The sequence below is a fragment of the Sminthopsis crassicaudata genome, chromosome 1 (genome assembly GCF_048593235.1).
Source record: "Sminthopsis crassicaudata isolate SCR6 chromosome 1, ASM4859323v1, whole genome shotgun sequence".
NCBI lineage: Eukaryota > Metazoa > Chordata > Mammalia > Dasyuromorphia > Dasyuridae > Sminthopsis > Sminthopsis crassicaudata.
In genome coordinates this window covers 70205279-70228591 of record NC_133617.1, presented here as the reverse complement: position 1 = coordinate 70228591, position 23313 = coordinate 70205279, and the positions used below count along the sequence as shown (strand labels likewise).

General features: G+C 54.5%; 1 protein-coding gene across 3 annotated transcripts; it reads left to right on the top strand.

The window, feature by feature from the left end:
* Positions 1-4199: 4199 nt before the first annotated feature.
* On the top strand, positions 4200-21918 carry ZSWIM4 (zinc finger SWIM-type containing 4). Of its 3 annotated transcripts, none has more exons than XM_074310853.1 (14): positions 4200-4609; positions 6973-7174; positions 10286-10642; positions 12161-12309; positions 12418-12568; positions 12661-12837; positions 13126-13452; positions 14815-14952; positions 15212-15481; positions 15857-15992; positions 17283-17440; positions 17609-17772; positions 17888-17969; positions 19504-21918. In XM_074310853.1, the coding sequence occupies exons 1-14, from the start codon at positions 4460-4462 to the stop codon at positions 20370-20372; spliced, it is 3330 nt and encodes a 1109-aa protein (XP_074166954.1). In that variant the 5' UTR covers positions 4200-4459; the 3' UTR covers positions 20373-21918. The 3 variants fall into 3 exon arrangements, with proteins under 3 accessions (XP_074166954.1, XP_074166973.1, XP_074166964.1); XM_074310872.1 differs by having other exon boundaries at positions 4201-4609; positions 15227-15481; XM_074310863.1 differs by having other exon boundaries at positions 4201-4609; positions 15224-15481.
* Positions 21919-23313: the final 1395 nt, after the last annotated feature.

Here is a 23313-nt window from a genome sequence, read left to right as displayed (position 1 = left end):
AGCATTCAAACTTTTGATGATCTTATTCCTCAGCTGCCTTTCCAGACTCTTATCATATTTTTCCTCTTCACACTTAAATTTCAGTTATATGGGATTCCTGGTGTTCCCTGGACCATCATTCCATTCCTCTCAGCTATCCCCTCTCCTAGGAATGCTCCCCATCGCCTCCATGCTTAATGCTCAGTTTAACCACCTTCTCCCAGGAGTTTTCCCTAATCCCTCTTCACTAGACCCTTCCAATCTGACCCCTTATTATTATTCCTCTCTCCCTTCTCAGATTACCTTGTGCTTAAAATACACACACACACACACACACACACACACACAATATCTTCTTTTGACTGCAGCAATTTTAATTGTTTCTGCTTTGGTCTTTGTATCCTGAGCACCCTAGCCTAACCCCCAGAAAGTGTTTATTGAATATTTGAGTTGATTTGAATTGATGAGGGAACTTAGACTCACCCAGGGTCGTATGATAAGTGGCAGAGCCGAGACCCTGACCCAGTTGTCTAGTCTCCAAATGCCAGTGCTCTGTCCACTGTCCTGTGCTGACTTGAGACGTTGAAACAAAACACTGGGGAGAGGACCTCTCAGTACAAACTGCTGGGGGTGGGGAAACCCATCTGCAGGGGGAAGGGAGAGTGTGGTGGTGTTCAGCTTCCCAGCTGCCCTTGCACCTGCTGTGGCCATTGGCGAGAGAAGAGCCCATCAGCTGTCAGAATTTCTGCTGTTCTGACCAGATGTGCTGAGATTTATTTCCTGGAAAGCCAGGGGGGAGGGGGTAAATGTATCTGGTTCCTAAGTCCTAAGTGAGTTTGTCAAGCTATACTAGAGTTAGTGGGCTGCTGCCATCATCTTGCTGTAAAATCTTGGGCAAATCCCTTCATTTCCCTTCTATGAGGTGGAAGGTAGGACTGGGTGATCTCAAAGAGGATCCCAGCTCTGATGCTCTATGGCCTGAATGCTTTTCAGTTCATAGAGCAGTCTCCTCCAAAGGGAAAGGCCAGAGTATCAATTGCCAGCAGAGGGCGAATCCCATCTTTGAGAAATCTGGGCTGCTGGAGAATGATTCACAGAAATGTAAGGAATTAGAGCCAGAAGGAAGTACCAAATTTTCTCAGGGGTCAAAAGAAACTCAGTATTTGTCTAATCCAACCCATCCCTGGAAATTAACCCCATTACAGTGGATGTGGTAAGTGGCGTTTGGCCTAGGAGGGAAATTCTCTCCTACTTGTACCCAGACCAACCGGTCTCTGCTGGACAGTCCACTTTTGTGGCCCAGACCCAGAGCCATTAAAGAGCTTGCTTTTAGTCTTTGAGCAACTCCCGGGCTTTCAGATGCTTTGACTGACAACTAGGGTTGGGCTGACCGTGTCATCACCAGGGCTTCCCAGGGGGTTTCCCAGAAAGAGGAGTGCCATGGCTGATCCAGTCATCTCACTGGGCAAGTTTTCCCATCCCAGATTACAACATCCTCCTCACCCAGTTCCATTCCACCAACATTTATTAAGCACCTACTGTGTACTTGGGGAAATTAAAATAATACCTACCCTCAAGGCCCTTCTGTTGGGGACTACCATATTTGTATGGGTAAGTAGATACAAAATAATGTGAGGGGAAGAAGGACACTAAACAAATGATGACATCAAGTGATTTTCAAAAGGAGATGATCCCTATATCCTAGCTCCTTGAAGGAAATTAAGTGACTAGGGAATGCCTTCCTGAGAGAGAGAGAGAGAGGCTCCAAAGGCCTAGATATGGGAAATCGGATGTCAAGTCTAGGGACTATTGGCAGTCCAGTTTGCCTTATTATCAATGTTTGGAAAGGTAAGTAGAAGCCTGGCTGCAGAAAGCTTTAAACATCAGACCAGGGAGTTTGCATTTTATCCGTTAAAGAGCCACTGGAGATTTCTGAGTGGGGTCAAACATATGCCTTAGGATTGATTATTGATTTGGCTGCTGTGGGGAGGGAGATGTTGGCAATTGGGAAGAACAATTAGGAGGTGATTGCAGTAGTCATGGAGGATCAAGGATTTAAAGCTAGGAGGGACTTTGGAGGCCATTTAGGACAGCATTCCTCTTTTAGAGATGAAGAAAATGAGATACAAAAAGGTTAATTGGTTTTTCCTGTTATCCAACTGAACTAAGGTCTTATTGATTCCTACATTGATTCCTACAGTTTCACCTTACAAGGTGAGGTGATAAGAGGTAGTGACTAAGCAGAAAAAAAAAAAAAAGGTTTTTAAGAGACGTTGTTGAAATAGAATTGACAAAATTTGTCAATAAACAGGATATTGGGGGGAGGGAAAAGTCAAGATCTTTCAGAGGAGAGTGGAATTAGGAAAACAAACGGATCGTAGGATTTTTTTGTCTAAGCCTGGGACAAAGGATGGTAAGATTCAAACGCAGCTCATTCTTCTAGAAGGAACATTATTTTCTTGTGTTTAAAACTGGCCCTGAGAGAAGAGTTTCTGGCCAGGCCATTTCCTTTCTTTCCTCCATCTTATTCCTTTTCTGTCTGGAATGCTCAGGTTTTCTGGCACAGTAGCAAGACTTCACTAATGAACCTGTGTTTAAAAACAAAAGGAAACAACAATCAAAAAAAAAAAAAAAAAATCTTTGAAATCTTGAAGTGAAAAGCCTGAAACAAGAAGGCATGCCTGGAGATTCTGCCCTGATGCCTCAGAACCAGGAAGTGAAACTGACCTGGCTGGTTTCCTGAGGTCTCAGTGTGAGTAAAGCAGAGTAAACAATGCTGGGAGAGGGACACTGGAAGTCCTCTGGAGGAGGCCGGGTTTGGGGGATGAGGGGAAGTGGCGAAAGTAGGGGAGATCCTTTTTATGTCTTAAATGTGTGAATCCAGATTCTTTGGAGGGTGTCACCCTTTCTGAGTGGATAGAGAGAAACACATCTGTTTGGGGTCAGGATCACAGAATGCCGAGACAGTGAGATCAGAGGAGTCAGGAATAAATGTGGCTTCCATTCCCCTGAAGTTGCTGCACATGCTGGGCCATGGGGGGAAGGGGAAATCTGCCTTCCTCATAGTGGCTTTATGAAGGGGGGGGAAAGCCATTGAATGTCTCAGGCCCTGGTTTGAAATTGACCCGGCAATTAGGCCTTCCCTGTTAAGTCATACTCAGGCACATCTATCACACAAGCTTCCTAAAATTGCATATTTGTTTAGGGATTCTCTGGTCTTTAATAGAATCCTTGAGGCAGCCCCTTTGGATGCTTTTGTGTGTATGTGTGAGAGGGAGATACCATTAACTAAACAGGATGTCTGCATTGGGATTCATGGGGGTGGGTACAGAGTAAGGAAGTAAAGGGCCTTGATGGTGTCCTTTCAATGGGTGAGTGAGCAGAAATGGAAATCCTTAGAGCGGTGAGGAACCTTCCACTGTGGGGGAGGGGAGGGGACTGGAGCACAAAGGAGTCTCCCTTTGGAGGGAAATGTTGGGGGTTTTGTTGCTTGGATGGAGGAATAAAGGGAGAAAGGGACGAAAGTCTGAAAGTCCTGGTTGAGACTCTGAATCCAGTTTTTTCGCTGGAAAAACAAGGCTTTGGAATAGAGGGTTCTAAATCTTCAATAATGGGATGCTAAACCCCGGGGACAAGACCGAAAATGTGCTCTGAGGAGAGAGAGCATTGGATAAAGCAGGGACCAGCCCCTAAGAGTGAGCGTGTTTTGTGTTTTTTTGTGTTTTTTTTTTCCCCCTTCCTGTTGACCGGAAGCGAATCTACAATAAACAAAGCCGCGTAGTACGCTCTGCCAGGCAGGGTGCCCTACACCCACACAACCCAGTTCCAGGTGTGAACTCCGCTGCGGGTCAGCCCAGCCTTAGCCCCAGTGTCTGCTAGGGCGGGGGTGGGGAGATGGGGGGGGGTGAAAGAAGAGGTAGTGGGGGAGGGGGGGGCGGAATGTTGTGAATGAACCCGGGGCCCGCCCCGCAACTCCGCATATGGTCAGGGCCTCCTGGACTCTCCGTATCTGATTGGCCGACAGCGGTCCGTGATTGACATTGCCGCTCGCCTCGGGCCAGGGCTGGGTGACCCAAAGTCGAGTGGCAGGAAAGTTGGCGAATGAGGTGCGGAGGCCCGGAACCGGGGGGGCGGGAACTAATGGCAGAGGCGAGAGAGTGAAGTGGGGGGGCCCCAATGGGGACCGGCGGCGGGGGCGGGGCGACGGCGCAGGATAAAGCGGCCGCCGAGGAAGCTTCATTGTTGTGGCGAGTCTTAAAGGGGCCGTATCGGCCGGGCCCGCGCCGGGGCTCGGGGCCAAGACCAAACGAGGAACGACGCGGGGCCTCAGCCCGCGGGGTGCCGGGCCGGTGGCAGAGCGTGCTCCCCCGGCGCAGCGCAGCAGGAGTAGCCTGGGGTGGGGGGCTCCGGGCAGCGCAGCCAGGAAAGGCCGGGGATTGGGGCCCCGCGCAGGCCCCGGCCCCGGCCCCGGCCCAGCCCGATGGACCCTCCGGCTGCCAAGCGGAGCCGGGGCTGCCCGGGGGGGTCGGAGGAGCGAGAGGCCGGGGCCGGACGCGGCGGCCGGAACCGGGTCGAGACGTTACTGGACCTCAGCGCCAAGCGAGTGGCCGAAACCTGGGCCTTCGAGCAGGTGAGGCCCCAGGGGCCCGGGGCCGGAGGAGACTCCCCCACCCCTTCTCTGTCCCCGGAAAGGGCTGGCACCTCCAAGCACTCCCCGCTGCCCCTTTAGCATCCTGAGCCGAGCCCCTCCCCCGCCCCGCCCCTCCCTGAGCATCCTGAACCCAGCTTCCCCCTCCCAGGGGGTCCAACGTCCTCCAAGCCGGGATCGGGGACCCTTCTACTCCCCCCAAAAAATCTAAAACCTAGGCGTGAAGCTCTTGACCAGAGCGCCCCGGGGGGGGGGGGGGCTGCGGAGTTCAACTCCTGGCTCCCATCCTGGCTCTGGTGTGACCTTGAGCGAGTCCCTTCTCTCCAGGCCTTAGTTTCCCTGCTTGTAAAACGGGGGGCCGGGAGCAGCTCTCCAAGTTCTGTTCTAGCTCCAACTCCGAGCTGTGTGTTCTCCTTAAAATCCGGAGGGCATTTGAATAAGCGCCGGAAATCTGACCTAGCTCTGACCTCCCTCTTTTCTCTCTCTTCTCCCCCTCGCCCTCCCCCCATCCCACCCCTCGGGGGCTCCGCTCCTGCAGGGACTTTCCGGACCCTTGGGAACCTCCCCCCTTCGCCCGGCAGAGATGCAGCCAGAACTGCCCGGCCGACCGACTGAAGCGGACCGGGAGGGGGGGTGGGGGAAGGGCTCGTGGGTAGTTGCTGCCGTTCCCGGGCTGTTTACCTGTGGCAGGTGCACTGGGAGCACCGAGCTCGAGAACACGAGTCAGGGCCCCTTAAGGGCCCCCCTCCGCGTCTGTTAGGTCAGGGATGGGGACCCTTGGTCAAAGGTTACCATTCACCAAGCTGGAAAACCTCCTCTGCTCTGAGCCCTTCCTTTTCTATTTGAGGAAACTGAGACCCACAGAAAAAAGGGCTTCCCCAGGGGGCTGTGCTGAGCCAGCCTTTGAACCGGACCTCCGAATGGCTCCTTGCACTTTCCCTTCCCTCCTAACTCTCTTCGGCTGGGAGGGGGGAGCTCTCCTCGGGCCGGCTGAGGCAGGACACTCTTGCCATCACAGGCCCTGACCCAGCCTCGTTGCTTTCCTGCCCCATCTCTGGCCTGCCTTTCCTGCTTGTGCTCCGCCCACCCCCTGGAGAGGGGCCTTTCTTGCTCTTGAGTTCAGGACAGGGCCTTGGGGGAGGGGAAATAGGAGGAGCTGGGCAGCCCCCTCCCAAGAAAAGAGCCCCTCAATTGATTTTCCCACCTTTGTCCAACTTCAGCAGCTGTTTGTTCTGCTTTCTGGGCCACTCAACAGTTAAAGAGCCTAGCCTTCCTGGCAGCTTTATGTGTCTGAGCACAGGTTCTGAATCATAGCGCTGGAAAATACCTACTTAGTCACATAGTCCATCCCTTCAGCCAGAGAAGGCAGCCCGGCTCGGGCCCCAGCTGGCCTTTGGAGGCTGCCCGAAGCTCCCTTTGCCTATCGCTCGGGCCGGAGCCCGCCCCCAGCCAGCCAGGGTCATATGTCTCTTGCCTTATCTTGAGGAGAGAAGAGACAAAAGTGCTGGGAATGCCTGAGCCATGACCCTCCTCCAACCCCAGCCCCTCCCCTTCGGCCCATATGGGGCCTGGTGCATGTGACCCTCTTCTGTCCCTGCATCCATACAATGGCATCCTGTATCTCGCCTGCATGTGTTCCCCTTGTCCCGGGTGCGCGATTGTGGGTGCGCACGTCTGTGTAAAGCCCCTCCCCTGTCTTCCCCTGTACATCTGTGTGATGACCCCGTGTCCCTTGTGCGTGTGACCCGCACAGATGTAGGCATGTGTCTCTGCCCCTCCTCGTTTGGGAGGGTCTGGGCTCAGCACCCCTGACCCCGCCGTGTACGTGGATGCCCCACATGCCTGTGCATCTGTGATGTGTGTGTGTGTCTACTGGGAACTCTCCCTGCTTTTATGCATGGGAGAAATGGGCTCTCAAAACATTTTAGTGGGACCGATCAGTAATGGATGTGAAAAGAAGGCTCCGGGAAAGAGACAAATAATGGGAGGAAGGCCGATATCCTGTTTTTCTCTGCATGCTCCAGACCCCATCACCCAGAGAGCTGTTTCTTCCTGGTTATGTTAGAGCAGAAGGGGCTGAGGCAGGGCTAGCTTAAGCCTTGGTGGGGAGGAGCCAGTTGTAGACCTGTGAGTTCCTGGGCTGGGCTGAAAGGACACAGAAGACGATTGAGCCCTTGGAGACTTATCTAGATCAACCTTTTCATTCTACACATAAGAAAAGTCATTTAAGCAGCAGAGCCAGGCTCCAGGGGCCTGGGGCCCCTATCCTCTGCCTGCCTCCCCCCTCCTATGCTCAGGTCCTCATCGGGGCTCTCTGTTCCCCTTCCCCCCACTCCGTACTACAGGTGGAAGAGCGGTTCTCCAGGGTGCCTGAGCCCGTCCAGAAGCGCATCGTTTTCTGGTCTTTCCCACGGAGCGAGAGGGAAATATGCATGTACTCTTCCCTCGGCTACCAGCCCCCAGAAGGCGAGCATGACTCTCGAGTGCCCTTCAATCGAGGGCTACATCTCCTGCAGACTGGAGCTGTGGACAGAGTGCTGCAAGTGGGTGAGTGGCCAGCTTGGCCCCGGGCAGGGGCTCCTAATCCTTGGCCACCCGTGGAGGAGCCTGGTGAAGAGTTAGGGGAGCAGAGCTTGATAAAAATGCATGTACAAAGCATTTGGAGGGCAGCTAGGGGGCGCAGTGGATAGAGCACCAGCCCTGAATTCAGGAGGACCGGAGTTCAAATCTGGTCTCAGAAACTTAACACTTCCTAGCTGTGTGACCCTGGGCAAGTCACTGAACCCCAGCTTCAAGGGGAAAAAAAAAAAGAAAATTAAAAGAAAAAGAAAGAAATAAAAAGATTTGGATTTGGATCTGGCTCCAATCCCATCATGGCTGTTTGCTGCACATACAGTCTTGAACAACTTGGCCTCAGTTTTCCGACATCCTTTTCAGTTCATCTTCATCAGATGCTGAATAGCCCTATAAACCTCTTAGCCTAAAGGGAAATATTTTGCCCCCATGGGTATAGCCATGCCCCTAGTGAATAAGAATATAAGAATCTCTCTCCACTCCCTACTAAAAGTCCTGTAGCTAATTCATGCCTGCTATGTGCTTAGGGAGCTATGGATAAAGGCCAAGGGAAAAGGGGGAGGGTAAAGATTAGTGTCACCCAGAGCCTGAAGAAGAACCGAGTGACTGTAAGAACTTAAAAAGCCTCCTCCAGCACTCCTGCCCTCCCATCCATCTCCCAGGAATTTGGTTTGAATAATGAGCTCCTAGAAGTGTACATGGAAAAGAGAGGTTGATATCCTGTAGCCTCAGGACAGGGCCTGGCTATCCCACTGCCCTGTTCTTTTTCAACCTTTCAACCTTGAGGTTGAAGTGACATGCTCTGTGGTCAGGGCATAAGCCCATCTGAAACTGCTTCAGTGTCCTGGTCCCTGGATTGAGAGCTGGCTTCTAGCATACTCCAGCCCATCTGGGGGCTGGTAGGGGAGCAGATCCTTCCCTCCACATTCTGTCTCAGAGGAGCTGTTCCAGCTGGGCTCTTGCCATTCTAGATTCTGTGCTTGGGCCTCATTTCTCAATTTCGTAAAGGGGTAGATTTAGGCATGTTTATGAAGGAACTGAAAGCTAAAGCTAGTATCAGCCTCCCCCTGCGTCCAAGAAGGAAATAAGTCTTTGGGAGTGGGATAGGACCTGGCTATGGTGTGCCTGAGTCATGGGAGCCACTTCCCTAGGATGAGAGAATTAAGAGCTGAAAAGGACCTTGAATATTATCTAGCTGAAGCAGTGAAGTGAGAGACCCATCTAACCAGTGGGTTGGTTTGTTCCATTTGTTCCTACCCATTTGATTTGAGAGAGAGCTTCCATTTATGGGGAAAGGGGGAGTTGGTAATTAATGATAAAAGTGAAAAGAAAGAAAAGATCTTCCATGAATCCTTTTCTAAAATGGCCAGAAGATAATAGAAATAAATCCAGAAGGGACACTAACAGGGCAGGGCAATTTTGTTACTATTCTATGAAATTTCCTCACTAAAAAAGAAAAGCAAACTCTACATAATAGTACAGGTTTTTTTAATATGGTCCTCTGTTCTCTGTGCACTGAAGTGTTTCTACTTGTTAAGTTCATAATAAAAAAGAAAATTTACATGTTTTTAAAAAAAATTATCTAGGACAATCCTCTCATTTTACTGATGAAAAAACAGGGCTAGAGAAGGGAAATGAGCTAGTCAGTGTGACAGCTTCAGGGCTCCCCTTGGGTCCTCAGTATTGAGGGAGCCTGGATTGGGGCAGCCCCTCTCTGTACATGGAGCAGGCCACAGTGTCTCTGGCCCAAACAGCCCACTATGAGCCCCTGGAGCCTCATGGAGGCCAAGCCTGGTGAGAAACCTCCGCTGGACAGGGTGGGAATACTGGAGCCTGATCCCCCAGATAAAGGGCCATGCTGTTTTTAGAATTGGGAGGAACCTTAAGAGATCATCTGCTCTGATTTTGTCAAGCACAAAGAGATTTAGCCACACAGCTGGCACCCAAGCTCACGTTCTGTGGTTCCAGCTCACTACCCTCTGTGTCAGAGGGAGTCCCCAGTAGCAGCCTCAGAGCCTAGCCCCAAGGAAAGGGGGCAGTGTGGACCCCGCCCCCCAGCTATCTCGCCACCTTCCTGGCTGCTCGGTGCCCTTGACTCACCACACCAGGCGTTTCCTCTCTTCCTGCCATCCAAGCTGGTTGTGGGGCCCTTGGAGTTAATGAGTATTATCTGGGTGTTTGGGGATCTGGGAATGAAAAGAGAACATGGGCCTGGGCCTAAGGCTTATTAGCATTTATTAGTGATGTTCCTCACCTGGCTCTAGTGACCTCAGGAAACTGGGACTCTGCCAAGGTATCAGGGCCACAGCAAGACCTTCGTTTCCTCCTCTCCTCTGTCCCCCTCCTTAAGAGGTTAATTAGTCTGACCTGTCTTAACCTAATGAGCCGACAGAGTTCTCAGGGCAGAATAAACCTGCTAGATGAGCTCCTCCACCCTAGCCATCCACAGCATCTTGGAAGATGTACGAGTCCTAGTGTTCTAGCAATCCTGGCCTAGGCAGGGGAAGCGGGCTTTAGGGACCCCAGGGACTAGCTGGAACGTCAGGAAAGCAGGATTCTGGGCTTCCCCCACCACTCCTTCATCTCTGGGGGGACACTGACTGAGAAACAAGAGAGCTAATGCATGATAGAGAAAGGGCTCTACCCTAGACATCAGCACTCACCTGATACAGGCTATGGTACCATGAAAAGATCACTGGATTTTGATGTGGAGAATCTGGCCTTTCACTTCTCTTCTCTATGAGCCTCCATTCCCTCAATGCAAAGGGAGGGACCTGCCCTGCATTATTTCTTGACCTACTTGGAGTTAATATTCTGTGATTCTTTGAGGTCATTGGACTGGGGCCTGGAAGGGGAGGGGGGAATGAGGGGGAGGAATCCTAGCTGTGTGACCCTGAGTCAATCCCTTCCCCCCTCCCCCAGGCCTCTTTTTGACCTTTAACAAGTGAGGAGGTCAGACTCAATTTCTCAAGGTCTGTCTGGCTCTTCCAAGGGCTCCTTTCATCACAGCTTGCCATCTGTCTCTGTCTGGGTACCCGTCACTCCTTCTCAGTGTCTCTGTTTATTCACTCTTGCTCTCCCAAGGTTTCCACCTGAGTGGAAATGTGACGGAGCCCCCGGGCCCCAGTGAGCCAGAGCGTCTCTACCATGTGTCCATTAGCTTCGACCGATGCAAGATCACCTCAGTGAGCTGTGGCTGCGACAACCGTGACCTCTTCTACTGTGCCCACGTGGTGGCGTTGTCCTTGCACCGTATCCGCCATGCCCGCCAGGTGGAGCTTCGGCTGCCCATCTCAGAGACGTTGTCCCAGATGAACAGGGACCAGCTGCAGAAATTTGTTCAGTATTTGATCAGCGCCCACCACACTGAGGTGTTGCCCACTGCCCAGCGCTTGGCAGATGAGATCCTCTTTCTGGGCTCTGAGATCAACCGTGTCCATGGTGAGGGGCCCACCAGGGCCAGGGAGGCTGGAGAGAAATCCCCCAAGGATAGTCTGGGACTTTCCCATTCCCATCCCAGAAAGGTTGGGGCAGAGACAGTCAATCCTCCCCAAGGCCAAACTCTGAAGGGCTAAGGAGTCTCGAGCTATAGGTTGCGGTGGCAGGGGAGAGATTTAAATCGGGGAGGCGGAGGTATTTTGTATGTTTGGCTGTTCTATATAAGTTTTGTGGGTGATAAAGCTTAGAAGAAGGGCTGGTGTGCTGGACAATAGGCCAGATCAGCATTGAACTATAGACAATGTGGTGAAATCCAATGGGGACAAATATAAAATATTACACTTGGGTTCAAAATGTCAGCTTCATAAATATAAATTGGGGATGATCTGGATAGATAGCCCATGTCTGAAAAAGATGCTTCTCTTTTCTTTGACATGTAACTAAAGCACATCTGCCAGGTGTTTAGGGAACTAAATGAGTAAAGGCCAGGAGTATTGGGGGGGGTTGACAACTAATCCCTCCCAGAGCTGGGGTGTGAAAAAGAGTTTATGATCTCAGTGGGACTGTATACTAAACACGAGTCAACACACAACAGCAAAGCCAATTTAGATGTGGTCTGTGTAAAGAAAGACATCAGTACTAGGACAAGAAGGGGCCTTTGTCCAGCTTTGTCACATCTTAGCAAGGACGTGGACAAAGTGGAGAAGAGGCCAGCCAGTGTGGGGAAGAGTGTGGAGGCCCGGCCTGCAGAAGAGGAGCCTCGGAAGAGAGGACATAGGACCTTGTTTGCCCCCTGGGAGCCATATGCATATACAAGTATCTGACAGACTGCCCTATGGGAGCCTTGCTAGAAGATAAAAAGTCTTCATTCAGACTTGATTTCAGAAAAAAACATGCTAAGAATAAGAAGTGTCAGAAAGTGGAATGTAGGACGTTGGGAGGAAGTGTGGAACCCTTCTTTGAGGGTCCTTAAGCAAAGTCTGGAGGGTCACTTGACAGGGGTGCTGCACTGAGGACTAGGATTAGCAGGCTAGTCAGGAAACAAATATTTAATGGCCTGCAGTGTGTGAGGCACTGGGGACATGAAGAAAACCAGCAAATCAAAAGTCTCAAGGAGCTTAATTCTATAGGGTGAGATACTGAGATATGTAGATAAATACATGCAGAACACTTACAGGGTGATCTAGGCAGAGGGAGGTAACTGGGAACATCTACAAATTCCTCCACCTCCAAAATTCTAGGTCATTAACCCGGGGGCAGGTGAGGAAGTGCTTGATCTGGATGGGGAAAGGCGAGGGTGTCTGTGAGATGCGGCTCTCTGGGGGTGGAGGTTCTGAGGGAGGGCTGGGTGCTTGCTCTGGGTGCGCAAGCACGGCTTCGGGAGCAGGGGAGGGGCTGGTTCCTGGGCAGAGGAGGCGGCTTCTCTGGGTGTATATGAGAGCTGGGGAGGAGTCGGGCTGCCCATGACTCAGGCAGGCATCCCTTGAAGGCCTGAGTCAGCACCTCCCCCCCCCCCTGCAGGTGCCCCTGACCCCACGGCTGGCGCCGGCATTGAAGATGCCAACTGCTGGCACCTGGATGAAGAGCAGATCCAGGAGCAGGTCAAGCAGCTGCTCTCCAATGGTGGCTACTACGGTGCTAGCAAGCAGCTGCAGTCCATGTTCAACAAGGTGACTGGCTGAGCTGGGGCTGAGAAGCAGGGGGGGTCGGCTTGGGGCATGGGGGGAGTGGGAGCAGGAGAGCCCTGGGCCCGTCTGACTCACCCTATCCTGGTACAGGTTAGGGAGATGCTTCGGATGCGGGATTCCAATGGGGCCAGAATGCTCATCCTCATGACCCAGCAGTTTCTAGAGGACCCCCGACTGGCTCTTTGGAGGCAGCAGGGCGCAGGCATGACGGACAAGTGCCGGCAGCTGTGGGATGAGTTAGGTGAGTCCTGGGGGACCTCGAGCCCACCTCCAGCCTACCTCGCAGCAGCCTCATGGCTTTGCCCATCCTTCCTCTCTGTGCTCTCCCTACAGGAGCCCTCTGGGTATGTGTGGTGCTGAGCCCCCACTGCCGACCCGAGGAGCGGGCTGGCTGGCTCCAACAGCTGAAACAGTGGGATGAGCTGAGCGTGTGCCCACTAGAAGAAGGCAACTATTCCTTTGAGGGGGTTGCTGGGCCGTCCCTGCAGTCAAGCTCTCCCCCCAGGCCAGGTAGGGCCACACCCCCGGGCATGACTTCCACAGTGCCAGCTGGGCCGATGCTAGCAGTGGGCTGGTCCTGGCACATTTCCCAGAGCCCAGTTGGTCCTGTACAGGGCAGAGGGTGGGGGTGGGTGGCCAGAATCCAAGCCCTCTGTGTCTGTACTTCAGATGAGGGCGATGCATGACCCATCTCTGAAGGAAGAAATGACTTGAGTTCATCATGACCTTCTCCTAGCGGGGCTTCCTGGGTGGCTGGGCTTGGCCACAGGCTGACCCCTGCCACGTCTCTTGACACAGCAACTGCTCGCCACACGGTGTTCGGACGCGCCCTGCAAGCTGGGGAGCTGCGCTGGGGGGATCCTCATCTACAGAAGATCCTGGCCAGTGATTACTATGGGCCAGGCCTCAAGCCCGGTGGTGGCAGCGGGGGTGACAAGCTGAGCTTTGACCCCCAGGGCCGCCCGCTCTGGCTGGGAGAGCCCTTTCCTACCGCCTGTGCCCGGGTGGACGCCCTGCGTTCCCACGGCTACCCCCGGGAGGCCCTGCGCCTGGCATGTGCCGTGGTCCACACCTTGAGGCTGCAGCGCCGTCATCAGCTGGAGAGCTACAAGCAGCAGAAGAAAGGTGGGCAGGGCTTGGCCTAGGTCGGGGGGCAGAGTAGACTTTGATCTGTGCTCATTGCTCAGAAGGCACATTCTCACTGCCAGATGCCCCGAGCTGTGGTCATCTGCTCTCCCTCGCACCCGTGGCCTTGGTACTCAGTACTGCCAGCGCGGGAGGGACCTGGTGCCGTCTGGTCCCAGCCCCGTCTTTTACAGATGAGGAAACTGAGGGCCGGGGAGCAAGGAGGCTGTCACAGGGCTAGGAAACAAGGAAAGGATGGATATAAAAGGACTTTACAAACCCCAAAGTACTTTATTTTTTTTTTTAATTTTTTATTATATATATATTTTTTATAATATTATCCCTTGTATTCATTTTTCCAAATTACCCCCCCTCCCTCTATTCCCTCCCCCCGGCGACAGGCAATCCCATACATTTTACATGTGTTACAATATAGTCTAGGTACAATACATGTGTGTGAATATCATTTTCTTGTTGCACAATAAGCATTAGATTCCGAAGGTACATGTAACCTGGGCAGACAGATATTAGTGCTAACAATTTACATTCACTTCCCAGTGTTCCTTCTCTGGGTGTAGCTGTTTCTGTCCATCATTGATCAACTGGAAGTGAGTTGGATCTTCTTTATGTTGAAGATTTCCACTTCCATCAGAATACATCCTCATACAGTATTGTTGTTGAACCCAAAGTACTTTATAAACAGTAGCAATGATTAGTTACTTTTGTTGTCCTTATGTTACAGATGAGGAAGTTAGAGGGAAAGATTACTAACCCATACTTCCCAAACTACCAAATGTTCATCTCAGAGTCCAGGCCTCAAACCCAGGCTGATTTTCTTTTCCCCTACCCCAGGCCCGGATGAGGGAGAAGGGCAGGGCAGGACAGGACAGCCCTCAAACTGTCCTCAAGCAGCTCACAGCCTCCCAGAGAGAAAGCTGAAAGGTTCCCCAGAGATTCCGGACCTGAACTAGAGACAAAAAACAAGCCTGGGTGCGATTGGGGGAGCCCAGAGTTATGGCTTTGAGAATGAGCTCTGCTTTGTGCTACTTATGTGGCCTTGTGCTGTGGTCTTCCCCTTGGGGAGCCTCATTTTGACAGGAAAAAGAATGGTTTAGAAGGGTAAAAGAGATCCAAGATTGTAGTACAGCATCACCCCCCCCCCCAAAAAAAAAAAGACAAGAAGGTTGAGAGTGGTTCATCTGTGTTGCAGTAAAATCTGTCAGAGGAAGGGGACAGAGAAGAAAGCTATTGAGTGAGGAGGCTCCCAAGGTTACTTGTGACCAGAGGCCAGGGATGTGGGCATCTGGAGGTCTGGGAGAGCGAGCTACACCTTCTAGTCTCACTCTCCTTCCTCCTCCCCAGAGCTGCTCCAGAAAGGCTCCACCAGCATCACCAATGTGGAAGGATGGGTGGGCCACCCACTCGAGCCCATCAGCTGCCTTTGCAGGGCCTTCCTGGAGGCCTGCCGTGTGGATGACCAGGGTCTTGGTCTCTATCCAGGTAAGAAGAGCAAGCAGGCTTGACAGCATCGGGCCGCTCCTGGGGAGAGGAAGGGGCACTTAGATCTAGTTTCCCACCAGGGCCGAGGCCTTCAGTCTGGGTTGGGGGAGGATGGAAACCCAAACTGCCTATCAGCAACTTTTGTCCCCAAAGGAAGACAGGCGGAGACTGCTGGGAGAGATTTGTCTCCTGGGAGGACTTGGGGAGAAGGCAGAGGAGACCTTGCTGGGGCAGGAGCAGGGCCAGGGAGCATAAGTAGTTGGTTTCTCAGCAGACCCGGCCTCTGAGAAGCGGAAGTCCACCTACCAGCATGTGACAGTCCCTGGCAACCTTGGTGAATCCTACTTAGTCCTGGCCCTGGAGGTGGCACTGCTGGGTCTTGGGCAGCAGCGAGCCATGCCCGAGGGGCTCTACGCTCAGGACAAGGTCGTGCGCAGTGAGGAGCAGCTCCTGGCCCTCCTGGATGAGGTGCAGCTGGACGAGAGGCTGGTGCAGGGGCTTCGCAAGCAGGCAGCCCTGCTACTTGAGGGTGAGAGCACTGGAGGCCTTGCTGTCCTGGCCCACTGCCTTCTGGAAGATGCCCTAACCCTCAAACCAGAATGAACCTGCCTTGCCCTTCCCTTTTTTGGGGGGGGGCAGCATGTACCACAGCCAAAGTCACAGAAAACACAACCTCCCCCCTCATCAGAACTACTTGTGTGGGGAGGGATCCTCCGGGAAGTCTCTTGTTCCTCTAAACATCTCAGGCCATAGATCTCAAAGCTCCAAATGGAGGAGTGGAAAATTAGGCCCAAATTAGCTCTAGAGATTGGAAGGAAAAGTCTGACTGCCAGAGGGGGCCCCTCTCTCTTTCTCTCCATCCCCTCCTATATCCATCCCATGCTGAATAGTGTGCTTCTCTTAGGAGGACCCTTCAGTGGCTTTGGGGAGGTGTTGTTCCGGGAGAGTGTGCCCATGCACACCTTTGCCCGCTTCCTCTTCACGGCCCTGCTGCCTCATGACCCTGACCTGGCCTACCGTCTTGCTCTTCGGGCTATGAGGTAGGTGTCTACATGACCCAAGCTTCCTTCCATTCTCACCAGGGTCACAGGCAAGTGAGGGTCTCATCTGGGAAAAAGGTGGGGCAGGGGATGTGTCACTGATGCTGATGATTCAGTTCAGCCACTGTGTCTGTGTGGGCCTGAACCTCAACTCTCCAAGCTGCCATTAAGAACTCTTCAGTTATAATGATCAAAATGAGTCCCTGCCCTTGAGGAGGATGTGTTCCTGGAGGGAATACCAGTCACAGCTGGACAAAGAGGTCCAAAGTAACTGAAAGAGGACACAGCCCTGCCAAGCGGGGGCAGGAGAAGGACCTGGCACAGGAGCTGAGTCTTGAATGAAGCTGTGATTCCCCAGGTGCAGGTTGGGGGTCAGAGGGTGAGGGAGTGCCAGGCAGGGCAGATGGAGGCAACAAGAGGCGACGCCTTCCTGAGTTCCTAAAAGAGCTGGGAGGCCAGTTTGGCTGCAGTATTGATCGAGTTCACAATGGGAAAGAAGTCACCAAAGAGAAATGGGAGCCAGCCTGGGCCTAGAATAAGGAAAGGACTGGATCCGTCTAATGGAGATTGGGAGTTGCTCCTGTCAGCCTATTGGGTACCAGTCCTTATTCATGCTGACCTGATCAGAGCTTTCCTCCAGCGACCCAGTCTGACAAGAGATTCTCCCCTTTGTTCCTTCTTTCCTGGGTGTGAATCTGCTCTCACTCTCTCAGCTTGGCTCTCTTGATCTGGCCCATTTGAACTCCTGAGCTTCAAATCCTGTCTTAGCCACTACCTGTCACACTAGATGGTCACTTAATTTCTGCCTCAGTTTCCTCACCTGTAAAGTGAAGAATCCAAGCCTTGCAGGCCAGATGAGCCCATTTGTTGTCCCCCAGACTCAGCACGACACCTCCTTTCTCCATGTCTTAGTACCCGCTGTGCCCCCACAGAATGGGATTGCCTGGGATGCCCTCCTCTCCCTGCTCTGTCTAATAGAAGCTGTGGCTTTCTTCAGGTTCAGCTCAGACGCTACCTCCTTTAGGAAGGCTTTCCTAATGCCCTTAGTGGCAGAGACTCTCCCTCCTCAGGTCATTTTGGACATAACTCATCTGTGTGTTTCGTTCCCAGCTCTAGTAAACACCTTCACTTAGCCAAACTTAGCCAAGGTCCCACTGCTTGTTCAAGGCAGCTCTGAGAGACCAGAAGCCACAACGAAGCCTTTTGCCCAATTGCGATAGGCCCTGGGAGCCCCCTCTCCATCTCAGCACAGAGCTTCTCTCTCATTCCTCCCCTTATCCTCCCCTTCAGGCTTCCTGTGCTCGAGACAGTGCTGCCTGCTGGCGACCTGCTCCACCACAATCCACTGGACTCTATGATGACCAACCGCTTTCCTCGCTGGTTCATCCTCGGCCACCTGGAGACCCGCCAGTGTGAGCTGGCCTCTACCATGCTGACAGCTGCAAAAGGTAGAACCCAGGGTCCTGGGCTTCAGGGAGCTAGGGAGAGACCATTGGGACTGAGCAGTTATCCCCAGGCCTCCTGGGGGGAGGCCACCTCCATCACCACAAAGCCTTGTGTGCCCACTGGAGGCAGAGAGGTAGACTTAGCTCCTGTTGCCTCATGCCTGCTTGCAGGGGACCCCAAGTGGCTGCACACAGTTCTGGGATCCATCCAGCAAAACATCCACTCTCCGGCCCTGCTCTTCAAGCTGGCCCAAGATGCCTGCAAGACCGCCACGCCAGCCAACGCGCCCCCAGACACCACCTTGCTCAACATCTCCCTGGAGCTGGGGCTGCAGGTAAGGGGCCGGCAGACAGGACGGGGGGGGGGGGGGACCAGGGGAAAGTGTTCTTTATCATGAGCTCACCCTGCTTTTCTTCCTTTGGCCCTCTCCTTTTGTGCCCGGCACTCAGGTAATGCGCATGACTCTGAACACTGTGACGTGGCGCCGCAGAGAGATGGTACGCTGGCTTGTCAGCTGCGCCACAGAGATCGGTAAGGGCCTGCTGCCTCCCCCGCCCCCTGTACCCAACCCTGAAGAGGAGACTGGGGGATGAGTCAGCTAGTGACTTCTGACCTTCCCTCGTACCCAGCCCGAGAGACTGGCACTGGGGGGAGCTGGGGCAAGAGGAGACCTCGTCCCTGCTTCAGATTCCTCGGGGAAGATAGGAAAGTGACCCAGGCAGGCCATGGGTGCCCAGAGAAAGATGCAGAGTTTGGAACCAGAGAACTGGGCTGGAAGCTCCATCTCTGTTCCTTCTTTGTGCTCACCTAGAAAAGAAGGGTGCTTCCCCCTCCAGCTCTAAGGCCTGTGCCTGGGACCCTAGGGTAACAGGAGACTTCCCGAAGGACCTGGGACCTGCCCAGGCCTTGGCCCGGCAGAAGGGTTCTGAGGGGTGGGAATGAGGAAGGATGAGAGCAGTCAGGGGAATGGCATGAGGAAAGGCCTGGAGGTGAGGGGGAACCTGGCAGGTGGGTCGGGGAGTGAGGCCATTGGGTGGGATGCCTTGAGGTCCTGCTTTGGACAGTAATGGCAGGTGGAGGTTCTGTGTAGTCATTTCAGTCGTGGCCGACTCTTGGTGACCCCATTTAGGGCTTTGCTGTTTCCTGTTCCAGCTCATTTATAGAGGAGGAAACTGAGGCAGAGCAAAGTGACTCATCCCATGTAGCTGGCGAGGGTTTCAGGCAAGATAGGACTCCGGCTCCCCTGTCCCCAGCAGGGGCAGTAGACCTGTGGAGGACTGGAGGGCTTGCTGTCTGCCTCTCTGTCCTATTGTTCTGTGTCAAGGCGTCTTCTTGACCTCAAAGGGAGAGGGCTCGTAGCCCTCCGGTTTTCTCTCCCACGAGCTGCTCTGTGTCCCGGGAGGCAGGGGGACAGGATACGAGGAAGGCCGCTGCCTCTCCCTCTGGCTTCTGCCACCGTTCCCCAGAGAGACTGTCAGGCCCAGGCCTGTCCCCTGGGCCCCAGCCCGCCCAGACCTGCCTCCCCCCACCCCAGCCCCTGGGCAGCTGAGGCCAGGGCAGCCCAGCCGCTTCCTAGTCCTGCCCTCACTTGCTCACTTACTTTCTGTTGAAACATGGGTTTCGGGGTTGGTTTCTCTTCCTGGCCTAACCGGGCCGCCCTCGCCAGTGGGAAGCACTCCCGGCCCCTGCAAGGTGGGTGGGGCCCTCAGGCCCCTCTTAGGTGACTCCCCTCAGCCCCAGACAGGACAGGAAGCTGCCCGGGCTCCCCAACTGGCTCGGGCCCGTTCTTGACTCTCTGAGCCAACCAGACCGACCATTCCCAGTTCTTCAGCAGTTTCGTGTATACAAAGCCCATTGCCCCACCACGGTCCCGTGAGGTAGAAAGCATAAATAGCATCTTCTCCGTTTTTTGGATAAAGAAGCTTAGAGGAGATGGGCGCGCTGCCTGGGCCTGTGCTGTTAGCACCCAGATTCGGGCCCCTTTCCCTAGTGCCTGCCGGCCCCAGCCTCCACCCCGTCTGAGAATGCTGGGCCCGGCCCCTCACACGGTGCTGTCTTCCCGTAGGTGCGCAGGCCCTGATGAACATCATGCAGAACTGGTACTCCCTCTTCACCCCCGTCGAGGCCACTACTATCGTGGCTGTGACGGGCACCACCCACGCCACCCTGCTGCGCCTCCACCTGGACTTTGCCCGCAGAGAGGAGCTCTGCGGCTGCGCCAGGACCCTGGCCCTTCAGTGTGCCATGAAGGACCCCCAGAACTGCGCGCTGCCCGCCCTGACGCTATGTGAGAAGAACCACGCCGCTTTTGAGGCCGCCTACCAGATTGTCCTGGACGCGGCGGCGGGCGGCATGGGCCACTCCCACCTCTTCACTGTGGCCCGCTACATGGAGCACCGAGGCCTTCCGCTGAGGGCCTACAAGCTGGCCACGCTGGCCCTGACCCACCTGAGCATCGCCTTCAACCAGGACAGCCACCCGGCTGTCAACGACGTGCTATGGGCCTGCTCGCTGAGCCACTCGCTGGGCCGGAACGAGCTCTCGGCCATCGTCCCGCTGATCATCCAGAGCGTGCAGTGTGCGCCGATGCTCGCGGACATCCTGCACCGCTGGACTCTGAGCTCTCCTGGCCTTGGGCCCCTGGGCGGCCGCCGGGGTGCGGGCACCACCAAGCCCCTGGCCACAGATCGGGCGCCCCTCTGCCAGCTGCTCGACGCGGCCGTGGCAGCCTACGTCACCACCACCCATTCCCGACTGACGCACATCAGTCCCCGACACTATGGTGAATTCATCGAGTTCCTGGGCAAAGCCAGGGAGACCTTCCTGCTGGCTCCTGACGGTCACTTGCAGTTTGCTCAATTTCTTGATAACCTCAAACAGACCTACAAAGGGAAGAAAAAGCTTATGCTTCTGGTCCGGGAGCGCTTTGGCTGAGGGGCTGGTGGTGCACGGGGAGGGAAGCCCCCTTCCCCTGAGAGCCACTTCCCACTTTCCCCCCTCCCCTAGCCGGGCTGGGCCCCAGGCACAAGATGAAGATTTGAGTGTTTTAATTTATACAGCAGGGGCTTGCACACCTCCCCATGCAATCAGCATTTCAGTATTAGGTTAGAAACCGTCTGGAGCGGTTTTGAAGGATTAGAAGGGAGGACGGAGTCACTGGGCATGAAGTCGGTGATGGGGAAGGAGGCCCGCCCTCTCCTTCCCCCCTCCCCCAAGCAGCCACTCGGTCTCCAGGGGCGCCAGCGTGCATGTGTATACATGCGTGTGGGCAAAGACCCTAGGATGAGAAGCCATACCCTAACCTCCTGAGGCCTGACCAGCTAAGACCAGGACAGCTGGGGTGGGGGCAAGGGGAAGAGCTATTGTGAAAAACCCTGGCTTGTCTGGAGCAGCTCTCCCACTGGAGGCTGGGCTTCTTGGACCCTCTAGGATTAGCTAGGGTGGGGATATCCCCGCATGCCAGCTTCCCCTTTGAACCAGACCTTGAAGGAAATGTAGCAGACCCAGCCACTGTGGGCTTGAGGTCTTTTAATTACCCATGAATGGCATGTAAACCCCACCTCCATCCCCATCCCTAATGTGTACCCCACACATCTTCCTTGGCCCAAACTTTGAACCCTTCCACCTCCAACACTTGCAGTGGAATTATGGGCTTGTTCCACTGTCTGTGCCCTGCCCCTGGGGAAAAGGAGGAAGAGCCAGGATCCTTTGACTCGCCCTTTCCTCCAGAAACACCCACCCCGACCCTTGCCCAGTGAAGGATTCTTGTTGATTTTGTGAGGAGGGGAGTATCCCCCTCCACCAAGCCCCATGGCCTGGGCATTATACCTCACCTCCCCTGGTTCTGCTTGGGGCCTTGGGATCCCCAGGTAGGAAAGGGGAGCACACTCCCACTCATAGCTCAGCCGTGGGGACTTACTTCCATGGAGCATCGTCCCCTATCTTGCCTTTGGGAAAGGGAGGCTTTCCAGGGGGCTCCTTGCTGCAGCTCCCATCCCTGGAGAGGACTGAGACAACTTAGTCCCAATTAACCCCCATCCCAATCTGCCCATCACTGGACAACCTCAACTCAGGAACACAAGCAGAGCTTAAGTGCTCTTGCTTAAATCGATTTTTGGGAAGATAGATGTCAGAGAGACAGGAAACTCCCTCCCTCACCCCATATTCTTAATATATACGGGAAGGAAAAGCTCCAGTCATGTGGCATTCTCCCCCTCCCCCCAAGTGTTTTCCTTAACTGGGGCGTGTTTTGTTGTGTTTGCCCCCTTGTGAGTCCCTCCATCTGTTGTCTGTCCATGTGGCAGGAGAAGGGGACAAGGCAGCTGCACAGCCAGACCCCCTACCTCCGCATGTCCCTAATTCACCTCACCTTTTCTTATATATTAAGAGGAAAGATCATGTAATTTTGTAATTTTTTTCTATTTATTGAACCGTTTATTGTATTTTTCCTTTTTTTTAAAAGATCAAACATAAACAATGATTTGGGAGTTTGTGATTTTTTTTGGTTTGTTTTTTGGTGGTGGGGCAAATAATGGGGAGAGGAATAGCTGTGCCTCTGGCAGGTGAGTGCCAGCTGTGTAGCAGATAATTCACCCTTTTAGGAGAGCTTAATGTAATCACAGGATTGCAGGAACCATAGCTCCTATTACGAGGTTGCTCCTGCCATCCTGGACTGTAAAAGGACAAGCGACGATCCAGCTAACCCAGTCAGTCCTCGCTGGGAGCGTCCGACTCAATTGGGGCCCTTCCTTTTGGGAGGGACGTGGACAAGCTGCAGCAGTTCGGTGGGGGAAGCTGGGGGCAGGGACCAGGCCGCGGGCCTGGGCATTGGAGCTGGCAGAGAAAATCGGGGCTGACGGAGGACTCGGGCTGCGGCCTGGATTCTAGTGGAAATAAGGTCTGGAGTGGGCCATTCTTAAAGTTTCTTCCAACTATGAGTCCTCAGGCTCCCAGACGGAGAGAGGCTGTAGAGGGGCCGCCGGAAGGCCTGGGGAAGGCTGGAAGGGGAGACGGGACGACAGCAAATACTGGAAGAGCCGCGAGGAAAAAGGGTCGGCGCTGGCCGGGCTTCGGAGCGGGCGAGGCGGGGCACACACGAGTCCCAGCCCGTCACGGAGTGAGGCGGGGGCCTACGTTTGGCGCCCGACTCAGCCAGCGCTCTGCAGAGCAGCCAGGGGGCGTCAAGTTGGGGGGGACAGGTTAAGGCTCCTGCTGAGCCTGGCGCGTGCCGGGGCTCCGCCGGACGGAAGATGGCGCCCGGAGGCTGGGTGAGGTGGGCCGCCGTCTGGGTCCCGGTACCCACCTCAGAGGCCCCGAACCCTCGGACCGGAGACACTCCGGCCTTCTCTCCGGGACCCGAGGCGGCCTCTCCCAGGAGGTGTAGCGGGTCCTGACGTTGGACCCGAGCACCCCGGCAGGCAGAGGGTCCTGGGCTATCCCAACCGCGGCGCGCCGGCGGGAGCAGCGGCAGGAGCCGGGCCCTGCGTCCTCCCTCCCGCCCGAGCGGCTTCTCCGCAGGGCGGCGCCCCCGTGCGCGGAGGAAGCTCCGCAGGGAGGCTGCTGGGCCGCCGACGGGCCGCACTTCCAGAAAGTTGATGACCCGACCCTCAGTGAGCAATCTAATGGTCTCCTAAAGGCTGCGTCCCGCGGCACGTAGCTGACTGCGGCGGGCAGGGGGCGAGAACAAAGGGGCGCTGGCGGCCACGCTGAGAGTCGGCGGACACATGGCCGCCAGGGGGCGCTGTGTAAACATGAGTGCAATTCAGTGAGGCGCTGTTATGGGGTAACATGAGAACGTATGTGCGCGCAGCCGCTAGGGGGCGCCTTGTTGACGTGCCTTTCGTTCGAAGCCGCCAGGGGGCGCCCTGACTCCGCG